The 23,361-nt window shown below is 44.5% G+C and overlaps 2 protein-coding genes across 7 annotated transcripts in view; both read right to left on the bottom strand.

The window, feature by feature from the left end:
• The window catches only part of parvaa (parvin, alpha a), a 32,755-nt gene extending 25,183 nt beyond the window's left edge, over window positions 1-7,572 (bottom strand). Inside the window, exons 1-3 of the mRNA XM_074634105.1 lie at window positions 7,254-7,572; window positions 1,433-1,522; window positions 558-628 (exon numbers count right to left, since the gene is read on the bottom strand). Of these exons, the coding sequence (XP_074490206.1) occupies window positions 558-628; window positions 1,433-1,522; window positions 7,254-7,389 (297 nt within the window). The 5' untranslated portion in view covers window positions 7,390-7,572. The remainder of the gene's footprint in view (window positions 1-557; window positions 629-1,432; window positions 1,523-7,253) is intronic.
• Window positions 7,573-8,324: 752 nt separating this feature from the next.
• Window positions 8,325-23,361, bottom strand: part of mical2b (microtubule associated monooxygenase, calponin and LIM domain containing 2b) — a 141,612-nt gene continuing 126,575 nt past the window's right edge. For all 6 annotated transcript variants that reach the window (XM_074634094.1, XM_074634092.1, XM_074634096.1 and 3 more), the window contains 7 exons: window positions 22,898-23,280; window positions 13,299-13,372; window positions 13,097-13,186; window positions 11,955-12,048; window positions 11,371-11,479; window positions 10,565-10,638; window positions 8,325-10,462 (listed from right to left, as the gene is read on the bottom strand). In XM_074634094.1, the coding sequence (XP_074490195.1) occupies window positions 10,242-10,462; window positions 10,565-10,638; window positions 11,371-11,479; window positions 11,955-12,048; window positions 13,097-13,186; window positions 13,299-13,372; window positions 22,898-23,280 (1,045 nt within the window). In that variant the 3' untranslated portion in view covers window positions 8,325-10,241. The remainder of the gene's footprint in view (window positions 10,463-10,564; window positions 10,639-11,370; window positions 11,480-11,954; window positions 12,049-13,096; window positions 13,187-13,298; window positions 13,373-22,897; window positions 23,281-23,361) is intronic.

Raw genomic sequence — 23,361 nt, forward strand, 5'->3', positions numbered from 1 at the left:
CTATGGTCTGTACTGTTATCAGTCCAGCTGCATGTCTATGAACTGATAGTTTCAAGTCATTTCACAGATTTTCAATGGAGTCAGAGTCTGAGCACAGCTGGGTCACTCGAGGACTGAAGCCAGACCAGTGCTGATGAGGCGATATGCTGAGGATGACTATCCTGCTGGGACATAAATCGTTGCCCCGATCTGAGACTTTTGGTAACCTAACAAGAATTTGCCTGTTTGACTCCAGTGATTGCTCGCCAGTCCTCACATGTGTGCTTGTTCCTGAAGCTGAGGCCTGCTCCACAGCGCCATGCTGCCACCTCAACTTTTAAACTAGGGATGGTGTTCCATGTGTGATGAGCTGTGCTTGACGGGAACACTGACCCTACCTTTACACTTTCCACACTACTTATTAGCTCTTTGTTTTTACTTACTTGTGTCCTTTGTTGCACGTTATCAAGAGATGCAGCACTATACAACTCAAAATGACAGTCTATCCAAAATAAATAATAGATTAATAATTCATAATAATTCATAATTAATCATAGATTAAATCATTTAAACCTTACCTTCATGAGTTCCTGCAGTTTGCGGTCATTCTTGGAGTTGGGGTCCACCATGGTGCGCACTTCATTCTCCTCTGGATAAGCAGAAAGAGGAAAAATGTTTGAGCTGAGAAGGAACATTTTATTCTAAAGTGAGGAACAATAGCAACAGAATGGGTAGTAATACCCCTTTAAGATACTCTAACTCAAAAGACACCTAAACAAGAGGCTATTTTTAATGCCATGTATAGTCTATAGAAGATATCAATTAAAATTAATGTTTCAAAATGTCAACTGAAAATAAAAATGTTCCCGCTGTAAAACAAAATCCAAAACTATACCCACATGGCCTTTAAAGGAACAGTATGTAACATTTCAGGGGATCTATTAGCAGAAATAGAATATAATATTCAGAACTATGTTTTTATTAGTGTATAATCAGCTGAAACTAAGAATGGTTGTTTTTCCGTTAGCTTACAATGAGGCGTTTTTATCTATACATGTTGCTCCTCCATGTTTCTACAGTAGCCCAGAACAGACAAACCTAACTGTGGCTCTAGAGAGAGACTTTCACGTTTTTACCTTACCTGAAGGCCACCGTAGTTCTCCGACACGTTCTAACAACGTGAGCCGCAGAGTGGTAAACCGTGGTACCGCCAACCGCCGTCTGACTGCCATTGCTCCTAAAGTAGTGTTATTATGGTATGGATGGCCTCTGAGCTAGGCGGACGGCGTTACCACGGTTTTGCACTCGACAGCTCACGTTACTGCAGTCTTGTAAAAGGAGGAGTGAGTGGAGGGGTACTCAGTTGGTTGCAATCTGCAACCACACCACTAGATGCCACCAAATCCTACACACTGTCCCTTTAACAAACGTATGTGAGTGTGTAGCTCTTTACCTAGCATGGTGTCCTCAGGGTCCAGCTCATAGTGGGACGGGCTGAGAGGAAGGTTGATGGCGTTTATCCCCTCCTCCTGAAGCTCAGACACTACGAGAAAAAGAGGAACAAACATTCTCATTATCATCGGATTCCTTTAGATCAGTCAAACATCAGCTTCTCCTCTGTTTGATATACATTTTAATAAATAACCAACTGTTAAAAGGAGAAGACAAGCATTATTCTAGATCTTATTTAGTGTCAAACACTCCTATGAAAAGATCAAAACCAACAATGAGTAAGCCTGTAAGCCTCAATATCTTTCTGACTTCCCTACACAGCCGGGCACTGCAGTGTTTAGCAGACGTTACTTAAACAGGAATAAATAATGCATTTTATTAAGCACTATTTTCAGCTGTGGATGAATACACATTGGGTGTTGTAGTGAGTATTTACTGCAGCAGGACAGCGTATGTGGGATCGACTCAAAACTAAATAATACAGTGCTTGGTAATTAGGGCTGCAACTTGCAATTATTTTCATCATCAATTAATGTGTTGATTGTCTCTTTGATAAATGAAGTAGTCTATAAAAGCCCATCATGATTTTCCAGAGCCCTAAATGATGTCTTCAGATTGCTTGTTTTATTCAACAAACAGTCCAGATTCCAAGGATGTTCAATGTTCAATGATAAGAAATCTGAAAAACACCTAATCCCCCTATTTGAGAAGCTGAAACCAGTGAATGTTTGGTGTATGTGCTTGATGAATGACCCAAATGATCATTTAAATAGCCTGAAATAAAAGCAAAAACACAAGTAGAGCAAACAAAGTTAAAGTTTATCCGCCAACCACAAGTTAAACGTGCAGCCAAATGTAGCCAGAACGAGGCCGGAAGACGTCATGCTTTGAAGTCACTCAAAATGCCAATCGATCAGACAACTGCTACATGACAAGCAGATCAGCTGACACAAAGACACAACGCCTCCCTGAATCATCACTGGCTCCCTAAATGTTCCCTTGATTCCACAAAAAGCAGCAGCAGAACCTCCGTTGAGAGCCTCTTGACGTCAGACAAACACAGACTGCTGTTGCTTCCTGCTTCTCAGCAGGCTTTATAGAAGCCCAGCATGCCATTCTTCTCCGTGTGTCAGATACCTGAGGAGGCTTGATCACTGCTCATCTGTGTGTGTGTGTGTGTGTGTGTGTGAGTGAGATGAAAGCATGGAGTGAACATCCTGTGCATTTCTCTGTATTCACTGGAACAACATCCTCTTAATCAACACCATCCACAAGTGCACAAGTGCTTGCATGTGCAGTACGTCAGCATGGACACACTCACATACAGTATATCACATCACACAGGGGTGGATGAGAATATTCCCACAGAGTACAAACAGACAAACCGAACCGGAAACAGAACCTCCTTGGCGTACAGTAGGTAACTGTATATTTCATGGATTGATAACAGAAGAAAGAAGACAGATGTTGAACAATGGATGACTGTTTTAGTAGAGTGAGTGTATATAGGGGGGTTCGTCCGTGGCTGGCAATTTACGGACTCATATGGAGGTATCTCTGTGATATAGTAACACCATACCAATTAGCACCATCTGATATTACTGTAATTATCACTGTGCTATTTAAGGATGAGCAACTATGTAGAAAGCAAGGTTGGGTGTTATTATGGTGTATGGTGGGTAGAGTTACACGCAATATGAAGGTGAAATGACCGAGGTATTTCTGCAGGCAACTTACTTACCAGCTGTGTTTCCACACTGGTATTTCAAGCAAGTCTGCTATAATTCATATTTTGCATCAGTGTTAAAAAAAACATTTGCTCACCTCTATTAACTGGGGCTTTCACAACAATGACCCGCTAGCTTTACATTATCCCGCTTATTACACGGCTACTTACTGAAGAAATCAATATTTTGACACAAAAACGGTCCTCCAGAGTCTGACATCAGAACTGTGCCCATAGTAACGGTCTGTTATACATAGCAATGGTCTGCTATACATAGCAACAGTCTGTTATACATAGCAATGGTCTGTTATACATAGCAACAGTCTGTTATACATAGCAATGGTCTGCTATACATAGCAAAGGTCTGCTATACATAGCAACGGTCCGTTATACATAGCAAAGGTCTGCTATACATAGCAACGGTCTGTTATACATAGCAACGGTCTGCCATACATAGCAAAGGTCTGCTATACATAGCAACGGTCCGTTATAAAGAAGTTACAGATCGCAGAACGCCGTGATTGACCAATCAGAATGGAGTATTCAACACAGCCGTGTGATAAATAAGGTTAAGAATAAAAAGCAACGGATGCATCATTCAGGAACATGCCTTCTGCGTGATGCCTACTTGTAAGGAAAAAATGCATGCTGTCCTACCTGGAGGGCAGAGCGCTCCACAGCCCATGTCTGTCTGTCTCCGTCCCCCAGTTTCAAGCATCGTCTCCTGGCTAGCAGGATCAGCTCCCTCCCCTGCAGCTCATCCTCCACAGCTCGCAAGTCTCTAATATACCTATCTGCTCTGTTTTAAACCGGGAATAGAATAACCTCTCCTTATTCATGTGCTGTATTTTCTCTTTGCACTATATCCACAGTCTCCATGCGATGCACAGCCCTCGCTAATGCTCTCAAACCTTCTGACCTTCTCTCTTTTCATAACACCTCGTCCCCATCCCATAGCTCTTTTTCTCTTCTTTTACCCCCCCTTTTTTTTCATCCCACCTCGCCTCCTGTCTGAGCTGGCAGCCCCTCTCTCCCCAGCAGCGATTGCCATAAACGTCACAAGGACTTCAATTTAATCAATGATCTCCACAAGAACAACCGTCCAACGTTTTCCATCAAATCATGCAACGCACTGCAGACATCCTACACACTGTCACGGTGTGCATGTGTGTGTAGTGAACACGAGCCAGCGTGAATATAATGTGATTGCATGCATGTCCTGTAGACAAAGGCAACATAAAATGGGGCTCAGCTGTGCAACAGTATCCTGAATGACACAAAGTAATCATCCAATTGAAAGAGACCTTTCTCATTCTATGATAAAACCTGGCCTTTAACAATGAATGTCATGCTCTGAAGTCCGCTGTATTTCCAAATCAACCCTGCATGGCTATAAACTGAACCGGGCATTTAAAAAAAGACTTTTGGAGTACACTTATTTATAGCACCTTCTTGGTAATTAACCCCTGAGACCCGCAGGATCGCAGGCAATCCAGACCGACTTTACTGTCTTTCAGAGGCTGTGGCAGGAGGATAAATAATGCTCCAAAGTTAGGCTAAATGTTGGCGAGAAAAAACTGGCATGTCCATTTCCAAAGGGGTCTCTTGACCTCTGACCTCCAGATATGTGAATGAAAATGGGTTCTATGGGTACCCATGAGTCTGCCCTTTACAGACATGCTCACTTTATGATAATCACATGCAGTTTTTTTTTAATGCAGTACAGATGTGTTATTGTCTCCTATTCTAAAAATGGTGTATTTGAATATTTCTGCATACTGGGGTCCATACACAGTCTTAAATTACATAAATTGGGTCTCACTGTAAAGCTGAGACTCTTGTGGATCTAATGAGCCCAACTGTATTCATGTGTGATGATGTTAGTCCCCATAGGAGACATTTCATTGACCTCACTGTATAAAATGACCTGTGGTGACCTCTAGGATAATCACAGCCTCATGAAACTTTACAGCCACAAACTAGAGACCTAGAGCATTCAGAGGATGGATGGATCAGACTAGAGACCTAGAGCATTCAGAGGATGGATGGATCAGACTAGAGACCTAGAGCATTCAGAGGATGGATGGATCAGACTAGAGACCTAGAGCATTCAGAGGATGGATGGATCAGACTAGAGACCTAGAGCATTCAGAGGATGGATGGATCAAACTACAGACCTAGAGCATTCAGAGGATGGATGGATCAGACTAGAGACCTAGAGCATTCAGAGGATGGATGGATCAAACTAGAGACCTAGAGCATTCAGAGGATGGATGGATCAGACTAGAGACCTAGAGCATTCAGAGGATGGATGGATCAAACTAGAGACCTAGAGCATTCAGAGGATGGATGGATCAAACTAGAGACCTAGAGCATTCAGAGGATGGATGGCTTTCCTAGCTAGATTGACAATAAGCGGGTTTCTGAGCAGTTTACACAACAGAAGTGCTCGACTTCTAACCAAATCACAGCATGGCTTTTTCTACGGTGTTCCTCAAGGTCTTGGTGTCTTAATGTGGTATTATGGAGGGATTATTGATCATTTTGATTAATTCTCCAGTGGTAAAAAGTGGTTAAATTTAGCACCAAATCTGTGTAACAAATGGTATCAACCCAGAAACTGCTGCAACAACTTATGAAACATAATATAGCATGGGGATGACCATCAGATACTGCTATCATCATGTTCTAAACCCCTATACACTTTCACTGTTTATTTTAATTAATCAATTCATTATTCATGTTTATTTCAGATGTATGACTAGAACAACTAGACACACAGTGCTGAGCTGCATCTCAAATTAATCTTCAGGTTCCAGCTTTCAGATGATGTACACCACTTCTATGTGACATCTACTGTTGACCTGCTATCTCCCCCTAAAGACCGCCTAAAAAGAGGTCTATTGTGGGTCTCAAAGGGTAAAAGTCCAGCATACCTAGGTTTATAACTAATATGAAGGAAAATGAGGTAACCCGAAGTGTCCATGAGCTAGAATGAACTCCAGAGCTGCTGTTGTGGATCTGACCCTGACCTCTGACCTCTGACCCTGCTCTGGGGATCAACCGTGAGGAACAACAGTACTACTAGTGTTCCCACAGGGAGGTGTTGGAGGAGCCTCCTGCCTCAGTCTGTGACGGGCCTCATTCCTCACAACTTACTGTAGGAGCGGATTCAATACCTTACATGGAGACAGACACAGCCCGCGGCCATGGAAACACACACGGTGGACTCTATGGGCTTTCTCTGTGATAAATACATGTTCACAGCTCAAATACGGGTCTGTAGGGTTAAACATGTTCACTCTCTGAACGTTACAAGTATTCCATAGAGGGGGTTATTCCATAGAGGGGGTTATTCCATAGAGGAGGGTTATTCCATAGAGGAGGTTATTCCATAGAGGAGGGTTATTCCATAGAGGGGGTTATTCCATAGAGGAGGGTTATTCCATAGAGGAGGTTATTCCATAGAGGAGGTTATTCCATAGAGGAGGGTTATTCCATAGAGGAGGTTATTCCATAGAGGGGGTTATTCCATAGAGGAGGGTTATTCCATAGAGGAGGTTATTCCATAGAGGGGGTTATTCCATAGAGGAGGGTTATTCCATAGAGGGGGTTATTCCATAGAGGAGGGTTATTCCATAGAGGGGGTTATTCCATAGAGGAGGGTTATTCCATAGAGGAGGGTTATTCCATAGAGGAGGGTTATTCCATAGAGGGGGTTATTCCATAGAGGAGGGTTATTCCATAGAGGAGGGTTATTCCATAGAGGAGGGTTATTCCATAGAGGGGGTTATTCCATAGAGGAGGGTTATTCCATAGAGGAGGTTATTCCATAGAGGAGGGTTATTCCATAGAGGGGGTTATTCCATAGAGGGGGTGCACTGCTCTCAGGAATGTTGTCAAATGTTAGAACATCTGGAAATAACAGCCTCTAGCACGACGAGCCGACATCGGTAATACCAGGCTCTACCAGGTTCTACCAGGCTCTACCAGGTTTTACCAGGCTCTACCAGGTTCTACCAGGCTCTACCAGGCTCTACCAGGTTCTACCAGGTTCTACCTCGTTACTTAGCGAACTAACGCGAGCTGTTTTTACCTTCTTTAGCCTTTTTCCTTCTTGCCAAAGTTCCACCAAGTTTTCCCAGGAAAGAGTCGTCTTTCTTCCTGGAGGACGGGGATTTGGGCGTCGGAGACTTGGGAGAGGACGGGGACTTCTGAGGAGAAGAAGCCATTGACGAAACGGAGATTTAATCCGGGACAGTTAACACAGAACGGTCCGACTTAACGGGGAAATCAAAGTTATTTAGAAAGTCGAGTAAGAAAAAAAAATCACCGTCCCGTCCACTCCCTAAAGCGGAAACGGAACTCCAGACTGCACTCCCTCCACAAGTTAGCTGGAGTTAGTGAGTGGCTCCTCCTCTCCCCTCCTCTCTTCTCCTCTCCTCCTCCTCCTCCTCCTCTCCTCCTCTCCTCCCTCCTCCTCCTCCCCCCTCTCCTCTCCTCTCCTCTCCTCCTCCCCCTCCTCCTCTCATCTCCTCCTCCACACACATACACATGATGTACATCTCTCTCTCTCTCTCTCTCTATATATATATGTATATAATGTATATATATATACATTATATATATATATGTATATATATATATATATAATACACATATATATATATATATATATATACATTATATATATATATAATACACATATATATATATATGTATATGTATATGTATATATATATATTATATTCTATATTTGTAAAATCTTTGTCCCGCTGACAAAAAGTGCTTAATTTCCTAATGGCGTGTGAAACCTTCATAGGCTAACATTTAGCTATCCTAACCCGTTGTGAAGCATGGCCTCTTGTGTATATATACTGTATATATACACAGATGCATATGTATACATTTGTATCTGTGTATAAACTGTATGTAGATGTATATACACATTTTCAAATAGAATTTTTGAAAAAACTCTTTTTTTAGTGTTTAAAAAAAAGCCCAATTTGTATTCATTGTCCGACTGATACAGTTTATAATGAACTTACGAGACACATGTTAATGGTGTGTGCTTATGTCACAATAGGATATAATTATAACCCCAACCTCTCAATAGAAATATATATATATACAGTATATACTGTACAGTATATAACAGTACTCACAATTTAAAATAAATTTTTATTTAAGATTTTTTTCTCCATTTAAAAGGCTTAAAGCAGCATAAAACCAAAACGTATACATTATACATAACATAGTTTTTTATCATGAAAACATAACTTATTCTGAATTTAATGTTGTCACGGATTATCACAATATAAAAAAATTCAACATCTAAGGCCCAGGGACCAAATGAGGAGTGTGGATCCTTGTCCTGGGATTAAAAGTCATGTAAACACATAATTCATTTTGACTCACAGCCCATACACTAGGTTAAAACCAGCAAAACAAAACAATCACAGTAGATAGACACAAGGTAAATCCATTCTGAATTAAAGCCGCAAGCAGCGTTGAACAGGCCCTCGCCCCTTTGTGTACGTCGGGGGTACCCGCTGCCGTGCATTTCCATGAAAGTTGGACACTGCAGGCATCAGTTCGAGGGTATTTACTGTGTGGAGCGTGTGACGCTAAAGACTCATATAAAACATGTCAAGTTTGGGGATGATTGGACAATGTATAGTCAATTTACAACAAATTCCTGTTTCCTGTAGGTGGCGCTATGACTATCACTCATAATGGCACATATATGTCTTTAGGCCTGGACTAGTATCCAGCTTGTGAAATTTGGGGCAGATTGGACTATGTACAGTCAAGTTACAACAGCCCCGTGTCATGTCGACACATCGAAAGAAGAAAAAAAATGATCTTAAAAAAACAACCAATAGGTTCCTCTACTTCGTTCAGGGGCCCTAATTACAAAGAGTGATCTGTGATGTTACAGGAAGTGGTTTGCCTTGACGGCTAATGGAAGACAACAGCTGTGACATCACTGACTGGGGTGTGGCCAGATGTGCAACATGCATGAAAGTTTGAACCTGTGCAGATGCAGTGCTCTGCCCTGTGATTCAGCTGATTTATGTGGCAGCTTGTGTCCCAATGGAGTAAAGAGGTGAAGTTCTCAGCCACCTGGCAGAGGTGCATCTTAACCTGCTGGCTACAAATATGTGGCAGTGTTCAGTGGTGTTGGGAAAAAATAGAAATGAATTTTATTTGACAGTGTTCCAGCAAAAAGTGAAAAAATAACAGTATTAAAATAATACACAAGCTTAAACTCACACACATAGCTACAACGTGACTGACAGTGAAATACACAAAGAACAGCTCTGGATTCAGGACACAAATTTAAAACAAATCACGCTGTGCAAAACACTAAAAGTTGAGGGAAAGTGTTGTTACATGTGCTATCCAGTGATGCTATACAGTGTTACACTAATAACAGATCTGTCACAACAATCCCACAAGCAGCCACATAAAGCAGTTGTTCATTAGGTAATCCGTTTGGTTTATGAGGTGTGCCAAAATGTCAGTGACATCATTAGAAGTGGTCAAACATATTGTACATCCAGTATCAGGTCCATGTCAGCCTGGGCCATGAAAAATTGCCCTTCTGAGCACAGGGGTCAAATACCCTTAACAGCAGAGATGTTACTAGTCCTCATGGCTGTGAAGGACGTCATTAGCTCCATTCTTCCTCAGTCTCTGAACTCAGCATACCAGAACTAAGTGAGACTAGGTGAAGCCTTGCTGTCCTCTTTAAGTTGAATAAACACCTCGGCTTTCATGACATTTCCATCCTCGCCACATTATCTAGATTTATTACGCAGCATTGTAGAATACTCCATTCTGATTGGTCAATCAGATGAAAGACCCCTCTGCTTCGCATCAGGGTGCAGCATCGCCCTGAAGGGGATTCTTTCACAACAATGACCCGCTAGCTGACTGTTATCTTACTTGTGGCTCTATGATAATAAGCCAGACACATTAGTGTGGTAAAATATCACCCTGTTTCTTTAAAATGGTGTTATGTAGAGCCTTACAGTACTTTACTATCCATCCTGCTCTTTACCACTGAGGTGCTCAACCTTCACTCCAGCTTCTCCAGCCCCCAGCTGTCATCCACCTGGGCCCAGTGAAAGTCGTAGCCCTTGGACAGCACCAGGCTCTCCAGGTCCCTGTCCTCAGCCTTCTCCTTCAGCCTCTGCTCCTCCAGTATCGCGACCAACATGTCTCGTTTTTCCACCATCCTCATGATCTCTGATAGGATGTCCTGCTCCTCCTGCAGCTCAGAGGCGCTCTTCTTTGTATCTGGAGTGAGGTGGAACAGAGATTTGGAGGAAGGTAGAAAGACATGTATGTATTGTTATGTCTGACTATCAGACTGTGTGTTTGCGTCTGTTGAACCCTCACCTTCTATTGTCATCCTGCGTCGTAGGTCTTGCTGCAGTCGGCTCTGTGTGTCCTGAAGTTCAAGCTCCTGAGCACTAAAGAGAGAGGAGAAAATCCAGTGAGAAATAGGTGAGAAATAGGAATTTCAACCATATTAACACAATTGATGTTTTCCTTGACAAGTCTTTGAAGCTGCAGTAGGCAGGTTGGTTTTTATAAAACGGTCACTACATCCTGACAGTAGTGCATCAGACATGTAATCTGAAAAAAATCATGTTCCTCTGTGTCCTCCGGTGCTCCTAACGGCATCTGCAAGATTTCACAGATCGGAGGAAAACAACCAATCAGAGCTGATTTGGAGTCTGCCGTCTCTGAGCAGCTGTCAATCACTCACTAACACTGATCAAACGGTCAAACTAGGCAGCGCTGATCAAATATGAATCAATATTCTGTTACTGTGATGACTATTTCTCTCCTCAGATGTTCTCAGAATCATCTTGTAGTGCACTGTTAAGCTGTAAAATGAGAAAGTTTGTGACGCGGCAGCCATGTTGAAAATCTGTTGAGGAAATACCAAGCACCGCCCACCAGCCGGAGCACAGCTCTCTCTCTGAAATTACCTGTGATTGGTCAAAGTCTCCCGTCACGGGCTAGATGTTCTAAAGCCTGAAAACAGAGCCATGAGGAGGAGCAGAAGTCTAGTTTTCTCTCAGAACACTTGAATTACAATATGCTGAAAGGTTATAATGGGATTTTTGTCCAATGATGATAAAAACATTCTGCCTAATGAAGCTTTAATCCTTGTGTGATCTGATGCAGTCACTTACAAGATCACGAGTTCAGACTCGTAGCGCGCCAATCTGTTCTTCTCCAGAACAAGTTTAAACCAGGACTGATAGAGCTGGGCCTCGTCACTGTCATCTGTCGGAGAGGATTCTGGGAGGAAGCAAAGAGGGAGGAAGAAGAGGGAGATCAACAGGGATGAATGTAGCAGGGTTGGGAGGGAAAGAAAGAAAGAGAAAAATACTAGAATCAAACCTCAAGCACACACACACACACATACACACACATACACAAACACACACACAGGGCATCTGCTTTGCGTCAACCTGACAAGATGTCACTATTCACTAGAACACAAACAAAGCCTGCACTGTAAAAAGATGAAGCAACAATGGAGTCTCACTGTCTACTGAGAGCACAGCCATTAACTGTTCGTGGTATTACAAGGCAGTGCTTCTTTTCTGAATGCTCTGAAACAGCAACTAAAAGAGAAGAAGGAGGCTTTCACACTGGAATTCCATTAAGCTGTATTGTGTGTTATGGTTCAGAGTTGTGCTTTGTAATGTCTTGTTCAGGCTAAGAGACCTCTGTAAGGCACTGGTCTGTGTGTGGGAATAGTGCTCAGTACCTGTTTCTCCTCTTATGATCTTTTCAATAGCCACTCCTCTCTCCTCCAGATCTCTCTGTTTCTCTGCAACCTCCTCCAGTTGTCTCTGGATGGCCTGGCCAATGGAAAATGGGACATTATATCACACACATGATCAGAGGAAATGATTAGTTGTCCAGGTTTACAGATTTCTGCCGCCACCAATATCCCATGTAGGTGAAAGAATTTTATTTTCTGCTGCAATATCTCTCTCCAGAAAGTGGAGGATGGATAATCCAGAGAACACAATAACAGTTTTTGAAGCCACAGACACTAGTTACCATGAATGAATTATTTAGAGTGAGCAGGACATCTGGAAAGAAATGCAGTGATGACGTATTTTTGTAGGCCAACCCAGAAGTCAGAATCTCTCTGGGTTCCCTCGACAAAAAGCCAATGGGATTGTTCTGTTGGGTTTTGATTATTGCAGAAAAAAAGCTCTGTGCTGTGTGTGTGTGTGTGTGTGTGTGTGTGTGTTTATAATACTTACACATTTTGTTATCCACTAATGAACACCACTTTTATGATTTTTGAAGTGTGAATGCAATCACAAGAAGTAAAAAGCTAACATTCGGCGATGAGGGAATAGGAAGTGCTAAAATGCTAATTCATCTCTGTGTTTTAGGACTGGTTCCTGTACCACTCTATTTACACCGATGCTATCGTAGGTGACTTGACTTGTCTCACGAATTTGTTGAATATTAAATATATTACAAGAACATGAGCACCGGACGAAAACAGCTCCTCGCCCACCATGTTCCTGAAAATAATAAGAGACATCTATGTCGGCGTACACGCTCATCCGGCCTTGCCCTATCTTCTTCTTCTGTTGACTTTTATGGCGGTTGGCATCCATAACTGTTGCATTACCGTCATCTGCTGGACTGTCCCTTGCCTATCTATTCCGGCATTTCAATGGCATGTGTGAAAAGGTGGTGGGGCAAGACGGAAATGTTCCTGCATGTAGTGCATGTGTGAATAGTGAAAACCACTAGCAGTGCCTGAAAGGTTATCCCAGTAATCTACCGGGAACTATGTGTGAAAGAGGCTTCAGAGGTGCAGCGTGCTGAGAATGTGGACAGCTCTCCGTTATGAACTATTCCATTAAAGATGAGAAAGAGTACCTGAGCTCTGTGAAGCCTCTTCAGCTGTTCTCTTTTAGCCTGCTGGGCCACCGTCTTCTCCTGCTTCTTCCTCAGCCTCTCTGGACACAGCTGGGGCAGGAAGTATACAGAACATTTCAGAAAATGTGCAAATACAGTATCTGTAACAATTCCCTGTATTGTGCTGCCTTTCAGTGCATAGAAATGGTCGGTACAAACAAACCTCCTGATTGGATGTCAGGTTTTCATTTTCATCCTCACTAGAGGTAGACTCTTGAAGATTCTGTTGACTGGAGGCTAGATTAAAACAAGAGAAATTAGTAATTAAGTAACTTTGAAACATTTGAAGTTTGAACAAAAAAAGTACAAAACAACTGTTTCCATGTATAACTTGTTAAATGGGTAATATTTCATGGTGTGACTATGACACTATCAGTCTTTGGTTGAACTCATAACTCAGACATATGCTGACATATGCAGCTTGTTACGAGGGGTCATATACAGTACATTGCTCCATTCATTATAAAACTGCTCAAATAAACATAGTGAACATGGCTGAGCATCTAGGAGTTAAAGAGGCAGGAGTTAAAGGGTAACTGCAGTATTTTTCAATATGGACCCAAGGCCCTGTTCAGACCTGGTATTAACATGCGTCCTTAGTGATCCCATCACAAGTGGACAGCTCTACGTACAGGTGTGAACGCATTGAGATCCGACCATTCAGAGGTGGTCTGGGCCACATATGGACACATTCTTCTAGCAGTGTGTAGTGAATGTGTCTTGGGCCACATTAAGGACCGCCTACTCTACTGACACCCCACTAGGATCCGCGGGTCTCTGAACTCCTCATGTGAATAAACAGGAAGACGTGAGCACTGGTCTGCCTCGCAGCATGGAAACGGCTTCTGTGCTCTACTGTATCCTGTCGGTACAACTGTATTTTATTAAAATGCATTACACAGCGTTGTTGAATATTCAATTCTGATTGGTCAATCATGGTGTTCTACGGTCAGTAATTTCTGTATAGCAGACCGTTGCTATGTTAAGCAGACCGTTGCTATGTTAAGCAGACCGTTGCTATGTATAACAGACCGTTGCTATGTATAATAGACCGTTGCTATGGGTGCAGCTCTGATGTCAGACTCTGGAGGACCGTTTTCGTGTAAAAATATTGATTTCTTCAATAAGCAGCCGTGTAATAAGCGGGGTAATGTCCACTTAGCGGGTCATTGTTGTGAAAGAATCCCCTTCAGGGCGATGCTGCACCCCGACGCGAAGCGTTCTTTTGGTGATCTACCATGGGAATAGATGTTAAAACCTACTAGTGGGGGTAGTAGGCCCCTATTGACCCACATCTATGGGTCTTTATAGCGACTGCCCACGCCTATTTCATATCCTGACAACAGTCTAATCGGCTGAGAAGTCTCGCTTTGAAATTTCGCATCACATTGTCAAAATCATCTCAATATTCAGCCATGACATTGAAAATCTTTTAGAAAACACTAAGCATTGCCTTCTGTAGTCCAACACAACAAACTGACAACACCAACACTCCTCTCCAACTCTCACTCCCGTTTCCACCGCTGCCTTCTGGCAACAAGTCACATGACCCAAATAGAAATGCACTCGGAGAGCGCAGACCTCCGCCAAGGCAGGTTTCATGTACTTTTCTCTGTAGGGTCCTTTCCATAATGCTGTCAGACACTTATAATAACAATCTGAGCCTGTCAGTGGCAACAACAAGCACTTCTAGTGGACGTACATTGATGGTGAAGAGTTGCCCCGAGTGATTACATAGCAGCCTGTTTGTGACAGCCGTCTGCAGCGCTCTCCCTCAATACTGGACCAGTTTAAAAGAGTGTTGTCCCCGTTAGTCACTTAGACACAGAAACATGGGATGAACTGCTGTCTTATATACAGTAGATATATTTCCCCTGCCTTTTCTGTAATGTGATTTGAGTATCATGAAGGCACACCCCAACATTCTGGTTCAATTTATTAAGTTTGGACTTCAAGTTTGTATCTAATTTTCTATTTCTATACCTGTTTTTATTTACAATCGTCATCTACTGTCAATAATACACCTACTATGGATCAGTACCTCATACAACCCCACTGAGAAACACCCCAACCCTCCTGTAGGAGCTAAAATCTACTACTTTAGCTACTGAGGTGATTAGCCCTGGACTGACGCGCTTTTCGCTGTAGATGTTACCTTCTGTTGCGTGTTGTGCTGTACAAAGGTGATCCTCAGGCCGCTCGTTGGTTTTACAGTAATAGTTCATTTATTCCTAATATGGTATTAAAGAAACAAATCCGGTTACCATAGCAACGAGTAACAACAACAACACGGCAAACATTTCAGCGTCTCTGCGGTCAAAAAACCCTTTGCCCTTCCGGGCTAAACCCTGACGCCAACAACACACCTCCTTACCTATATACCCGTGGCTGGGTCAGTCAATTAACACAGCGCCACCTAGTGTTCCTAAAAGTGAATTACACTACAACCTCTGTGTTATAAATTCTTTCATTGTCAAATGGCAGCCTCTGCCATGGACAGGATATCCTCACCAAAATCATTCCCCTGCCTGCTGGCCAATTACACACAGGTGGCCTCAATCCACTGAGGCCATTCATTCCCCTCCCCCTGATTGCCAACTGCAGTCAGGTGTGTTGCTTCAAAGACTATATAAGGCCCACAGCAGAACCAGCAGAGCTCTCTGCTGCATCATCCAACCCTCTGGCCATGCGTCCCTGCGAATAAACCATGGTTTGGATGCCAATAAACCCCCTTAAACTGATTCCGTCGTCCTCTCTCTTTAATTTGAGAATCTTAGGCGGAACCCAAGAAAGTTTTATTATGGTCCTTCGAGCCGGATCGCTGACTACCTAAGTTAAAGACAATGGAAGAAGATAAAAATGAACAGTATGAGAGGAATGGAAGTGAATCAGCACATCACAAGACTTATCCCAGGAGACAGAGGAAGAAACCACAGCGTTATGGGTTTGAAGATCTGTCAGGAAAATCCATCTCTACACTTAACATGGATCAAGAGTCTTTGTCAAACATGATGGAATCACTGAAGGAAAGTGAAATGGAGGAAACCAATGAAATGGAACTCATTCGAGGCAAAATGGAGGAGCTTGAGAAACGCAGCCGGGAACGACGGGAAATGTTGGAACACATTAGCACATTGCTGGGGCAGAGCACAAATCAACCCCAGGCTCAAGATGAGCCACAACTTGAGACACAAGAGGAAGCACCTTCCCATGATTCTCACCTTCCAACATTCTCAACAGTCAATTACCCTGCAGTGCCTAAACCTCCTCCTCAAATAGATGCCCACAGTGCTAATCCTGTTCTTCAGTCTTCAGCCTTTATTCAAGCAACACTGAGTCATGAACCACTGAAGCTTCATGATGAACTGAGAGGGGCTGTAGGTGGTTTTGAACCACCAGGGGGAGCTCTTTTGGACCACCTGAAAGAAGTCCTAAATGAGCCTATGTACCAAGGTGTACCTCTTCTCCCTAATAATCCTGAAAATGATTCTGATGATTCTGATTCTAATCAATCCATCTTTCTTCATGGAACAAACATAAAGCATAATGTGAATGCTGAAGTCCAATATGACGACATAAGGCCTCATGCACAGCTAGTGGGAACATCCACACCTCATCTGAATCCTGACCAGGCATCAGATGCTGTGGTTAGGCCTCAAGTCCAACAGAGAAACATACAGCAATTTACACTGACTGGGCATATGGATTCAGCAGAGGAGAACTTCACTGCTTACAGGCTCCATAACCTCCCTCTCAGTACTGTCAAGATGCCTGTAGTTCCACCTGCATTCCCATATAAGCCACTTGCTTCAACTCAAGGCTTAAACATACAACCCACTTTACAGCATGGATTGTGTCCTAAGCTTACCACTTGTGTTTCCCAACAGCAGCGTTTACCATTACAGTATCAGGTGATACGTTCACCAATTCATGTGGTACATTCACAACCCATTCTATCCTCTTTGGGCCCTGTTTGCTCCCAGCCTCTTTCCTTATCCAACCAGCAAAGACCTCAACCTTCTACTGCCCCCCATGCAGGTGAGGCCATGCCTGCCACCAGCCATTCTTTTCATTCATTCCATCCAAGAGCCCCAGGAAATCAGTGCATCGTTCCTACCCACTCTCATCCACAATTTCTTCCTTATGCTGGCGTGCAGTCACAGCCACTTTCATCACAGCAGGTAGCTCGGATATCGCTACCACCACCCTCAGAAATGGCTCATCTAACTGCCACAACTTCAGCTAACCCGCTTCCACATGAGCCATCACTGTATGGGGTTCCAAGGCCTACTATCCCAGATTTCACTAAGGATAGTGAGAAGGACTTTGCCAACCTGAAGCTGGCACTGGACAATCTTTTGAACCCCTATGTTCAGCTGAGCGAGAAATATAAATACCACGTTCTCCTGGAGCATCTCAAATTGCCTGAAGCCCAGATGATTGCTCAGTCTTGCCGTCATCATCCAGAGCCTTATACTGCTACAGTGCAGGCCCTCCAACTGCAGTATGGTCAGCCCCACCAGTTGGCTCAGAGTGAGATAGCCGCAATACTCACCGCACCTGATGTCAAGATTGGTGACTCACAAGGGTTTCAGAGTTTCTCCCTTCAGGTTCACCTGCTAGTGAGTATGCTGGTATCGCTAGAGGGCCCAACTGGTTATGAGCTGAACTGTTGCTCTCATGTTGACCGTTTACTGAGCAAGCTGCCAAGATATTTGAGAGAGAGTTTCATCGAGTTCTTGCACTTACAAGGCAAACTCACTGTAGCCACATTGAACCCATACAATCTAAGGGACTTGGCTGGATGGTTACAATCCAAAGCCCAACAACAGAGGCTTTCAAACCGACTTGTACAACGGTATCAGCAGGAACAGCCCAGCAACAGGCAACCCAAAACCACCAAGAATAGGAATCAGGCAGTTGTCTATCATGGCTCGAATCCGGATGTTCCTCCGATCCAGTTCCGGCAGTCCCCATGGAAAACTAATCCTTCTGTTACCACATATCAAAGGTCTAACATCCACTGCCTGTTCTGTCGAGGCCATGATCATTACCTCACCAAATGTCCTCAAATGAAATCCAAAACCAAAGAGGAACTACAATCGTGGATAAAAAAGGATAAAAGATGCTGGAGGTGCGGACGTACCTCTCATTCAACCATGGATTGTACACTTAAGAAACCTTGTCCTGACTGTGGTGAGCTCCATCTTCAGATCTTGCATCCTGTGGCTAGACAAGAGCCACGCCCTGAAATCTCACGCTCACACAGCAAAGTGTACTTCTCTCACTCCAACTCCTCTAACCGTGTGCTCCTTAAAGTTGTCCCAGTACTTCTCTGGAATGATAATATTTCACTGAGTACATATGCCATACTAGATGATGGCTCTGTTCGATCCATGATCCTGCCTGCTGCTGTCCAACAGCTTCAACTGAAGGGAAAGGAGGAGGTACTTACCCTCCGTACCATTCGTTCTGACATCACCAACATTGAAGGCGAAAGCGTGCAGTTTGAGATCTCCCCCATCTCAGCACCCACGGTCAGATACCCCATTCGGCATGCTTTTACTGCAAAGGAGATTGATCTTATTGATCAGACATACCCAGTTCAGTCTCTTAAACGCCGATACCCATATCTAAAAGATATCCCCCTTCAGCCTTTCAGGAGAGTCCAACCTCTTGTCTTAATTGGCTCAGACAACTCTCATCTTATCTCACCCATGGAGCCGGTGAGAAGAGGTCTTCAGGGAGGACCCATTGCTGTGCACACTCAGCTGGGTTGGACCCTCCAAGGTAATGAGGGTTTACCTATAAGTTGTCCTCCTGTACACCAATGTCTGTTCACTGCCTCCATCATGCCATCTGATTCCTTGCTTAGTCATGTGGAAAAGCTATGGAAACTGGATGTACTACCCTTCCGCAGTGAGAAACAAGTCACTCGGTCCCAACAAGACAAACAGGCCATTAATATGTTGGAGGCGCAAACGAAAAGAGTGACTGTCGATGGAATTGAGCGCTATGCCACTCCACTTCTCCGGATTCATGATGCTCCCAAACTGAAGGCTCCAATGGTTGCTACCATGCCCAATCTAAGGAGTACAGAAAGGAGGCTCCTCAAAGATGAGGAGAAGACAGCTGTCTACAATGAGGAGATACTAAAGCTGGAGAAAGCTGGCTATGTCAAGAAAGTTCCTCTTGAAAAAATTAATAGCTCATCGGAATCTTGGTATCTGCCCCATCATCTGGTCCATCACAATAATAAAGCCCCGCTTGGTATTAAATTGTTCATTCAGATTCCAGGGGATGTGCCTGAATGACCAGCTACTTCCTGGTCCAACTCTGAGCCCTTCCCTTATTGGGGTCCTCCTTCGTTTTCGCCAATACCCGGTAGCAGTAAGTGGTGACATCAAGGGCATGTTTCACCAGGTGCGACTGCTACCCAAAGACCGGCCCTTGCTCAGATTCCTTTGGCGAAACATGAAGAGGGAACTGGAACCTGATGTTTATGAATGGCAAGTGCTACCCTTTGGCACCACAAGCAACCCCTGTTGTGCAACTTTCGCTGTTCAGAAACATGTCCAAGATCACTGTGAGGGATACGAGGAGATCAAATGGGCTGTGGAGAATAATTTCTATGTTGACAACTGTCTGACAAGCTGCCTCAGTATCCCAGAAGCAAGATGCCTGGTTGACAAAACACGAGAACTTCTGGCCATAGGTGGCTTCCAAGTGCGTCAGTGGGCTAGCAATCACCCGTCAGTGGTAGCTCATTTACCCCCAGATGTGCAGTCACAGAGCTTGGAACTATGGCTCTCACAGAACCGTGTTGAACCGGTAGAGTCCACTCTGGGCCTGAAGTGGAACTGCTCCCCCGATGTCTTGAGCTATCAGCACAAGCCCCTGCAGCAGTCCCCAGTAACCATGAGAAGGATCTATCAAGTGCTTGCTCAACAATATGATCCCTTAGGGTTCCTTATACCCTACCTTACCAGAGCCAAAATCCTCGTCCAACAGCTTTGGTCAAAGAAAAGAGATTCTGACGACCCAAACTTACCTGCAGACCTCCACGCAGCCTGGGAAGCATGGGAGAAGGAGTTACCCAATCTTCAGTCTATTACCATCCCCCGATGCTATACCCCAGCAGATAGACCCGATGTCATTACTCAGGATCTGCATGTCTTCTGCGATGCTTCTGAGCGAGCATATGGATCAGTTGCCTATCTGCTCAATGAGTATAAGGAGGAATGCCACACTACCTTTGTCATGGCTAGGTCTAGAGTTGCCCCTAAGAAGCAATTATCTATGCCACGTCTGGAGTTGTGTGGTGCTTTAGCTGGCGCTCAACTAGCCAAACTCCTTCAGAAAGAGCTTAGCATCACTCTCCGTCACACTACCTTGTGGACAGATTCCACCACCGTTTTGGAATGGCTGCAATCCGAATCCTGCCGCTTTAAGGTGTTTGTGGGCTTAAAAGTGGCAGAAATTCAAGAGCTCACAGACCTTCATTCCTGGCGTTATGTGGATTCTTCCAATAACCCTGCAGATGACATTACCCGAGGAAAAACTCTTTCTGACCTATCCCAGCATAATCGCTGGAGGAATGGACCTCCCTTCCTTAAGCAACCACATGACAGTTGGCCTATGTGGCCTAAACATACAGTCAAGCCAGACCCCACTGAACTCAGAGGTCTCACTTTTTGCTGCCTGACAACCATTGAAACTCGGAGTCAGCAACAACTGAATCTCACACAGAACTCATGGAAAGACCTAGTACAAGTCCGCTATGATAACCTCAACAAGCAGACCTCTGAGAGTTCACCAGCACCAACCTATGGGGATGCTGAGATCAGATTGCTTAAACAGTGTCAAGCGGAAAGTTTTCCAAGGGAGCAGAAGTCCTTGCAAACTGGCAAACCTCTTCCTCGGAACAGCAAGCTCAGAGCTCTTGCCCCTGAACTCGATAAGCTAACAGGCCTCATAAGAGTTGGTGGAAGGCTATGGAACTTTCAAGGGTCTCTTGAGATTCCTGTGCACCCTGTTGTGTTGGATCCTTCACAACCAGTCACTAAACTGCTTGTTAAGGACTTTGACGACCGTCTTCTCCTTTCTGGCCCCGAGCGTGTCTTTGCTGAAATCCGTAGACACTACTGGATTCTCCGTGGGAGGCAGGCTGTAAAACGTCATCAATCATCCTGTCCCGCTTGCCAGCGATGGCGAGCGAAGCCTAAAGTCCTCCTTATGGCCGATCTTCCACCTGCCCGTCTAAGGCTATTAAGCCCTCCATTCCTTTCTACAGGAGTAGACTGCTTTGGGCCTTTCATGGTCAAAATCGGACGGCGTAGTGAAAAACGCTGGGGTGTCATATTCAAGTGCATGACGACCAAGGCAGTACATCTCGACCTCCTCAACTCTCTGGACTCTGATGCATTCCTCCTTGCTCTCAGGAGGTTTATATCCCGCCGAGGTAAACCTATGGACCTACATTCCGACAGGGGCACAAATTTCCGTGGGGCTGAAAGGGAGCTTCAAGAAGTATTTCATGCAATGGAACCCGAACTTCAACAGAAACTCAGTGACTATCAACTCACGTTCAAGTTCAATCCTCCAAGCTCTCCTCATTTTGGAGGTATCTGGGAGAGAGAGATTCGATCAGTGAAGAATGCACTTCGAGTTGCAGTGGGTCACCAACCAGTGTCTGAGGACGTACTTAATACTGTGCTGATAGAGGTGGAAGGAATCCTTAATTCAAAACCTTTGGGATACACCTCCTCAGATGTGGCTAACCTGGACCCAGTTACACCAAACATGCTGATCATGGGGCGGCGAGACTCCACCTTACCCCAAGTAACCTACGCTCCTGAGTCCATGGGGCGGCGCCGATGGCGCCAGAGTCAAATCCTGGCAGATCAGTTCTGGTCACAGTTCATTCGGGATTACCTCCCTACCTTGCAACCACGGAACAAATGGCTAACTGCGACAGATAACCTGGAGGAGGACACAGTAGTCCTTGTTATGGATCCTCAACTGCCCCGAGCCCAGTGGCTCATTGGAAAAGTAAAAAAGGCCCATCTCAGTCCGGACTGACGGGTCAGATCTGCGGACATCTTGATTCAGGACCGGACCTACACCAGACCAGTCGCACGGCTTATCCCGTTGCCCTCACTGCCACCTTGACAACTTTAAAGGAATTCTGTTCTCAGTCACAGAAGCTGGGCTCCTGTGGGGGCGGCTGTTATAAATTCTTTCATTGTCAAATGGCAGCCTCTGCCATGGACAGGATAACCTCACCAAAATCATTCCCCTGCCTGCTGGCCAATTACACACAGGTGGCCTCAATCCACTGAGGCCATTCATTCCCCTCCCCCTGATTGCCAACTGCAGTCAGGTGTGTTGCTTCAAAGACTATATAAGGCCCACAGCAGAACCAGCAGAGCTCTCTGCTGCATCATCCAACCCTCTGGCCATGCGTCCCTGCGAATAAACCATGGTTTGGATGCCAATAAACCCCCTTAAACTGATTCCGTCATCCTCTCTCTTTAATTTGAGAATCTTAGGCGGTTGGCCCTGCCGGAACCCAAGAAAGTTTTATTACTCTGTATGCCAGCATCATGTTTTGGCTCTTACACCTCCCTTTAAGCCCTATTTCAATGACCATAGTTTGTATGGACCTTGGTGTAACTCTAATTACTAACTCATTTGATAATAACTTAATAACTCATTTAAACATAAACATGGGAAAACAGGGTCCAGGTTCACTGCACTAACCTTTGTTTCTGAGGTTGGTGAGCATCGTCCTGATTTCCTTTTGCACCTCCTGGTCCTGCCCCTCACTCTCTGACTCCTCCGTCTTCCTCAGCCTCAGGGATGAGAACAAGTTGACCCTCCTGCTGGGCAACGAAGCCATGTCGTCAGAGAACATCCCCCCAGAGTCTCTGCGGCCCTTTAGGGACACCTGCTGCAGCAGAGAGGGCAGGTCCCGCCCGGCCTCCCACGGGTTGGCCCCTACAGACGCCCATCGAGCTTCACTTTTGCCGGCCTTCTTCTCATCTCTGAACGGCTCTGGACCCACGGTGCCGGGGAGGGAGCTAAAGCTCAATGCTCCTTCTGACACGGGCCTCTGTTTGGGCGGCCCGTCCCGTTTGGTCCTCCTGGTAAAGACAAATCATAGTGTACATTCAATTTGAATTGAATTCCGAAATTAATAGCAAAAGAGGAAGTTTAGACTGATA

The sequence above is a fragment of the Sebastes fasciatus genome, chromosome 4 (genome assembly GCF_043250625.1).
Source record: "Sebastes fasciatus isolate fSebFas1 chromosome 4, fSebFas1.pri, whole genome shotgun sequence".
Lineage (NCBI taxonomy): Eukaryota > Metazoa > Chordata > Actinopteri > Perciformes > Sebastidae > Sebastes > Sebastes fasciatus.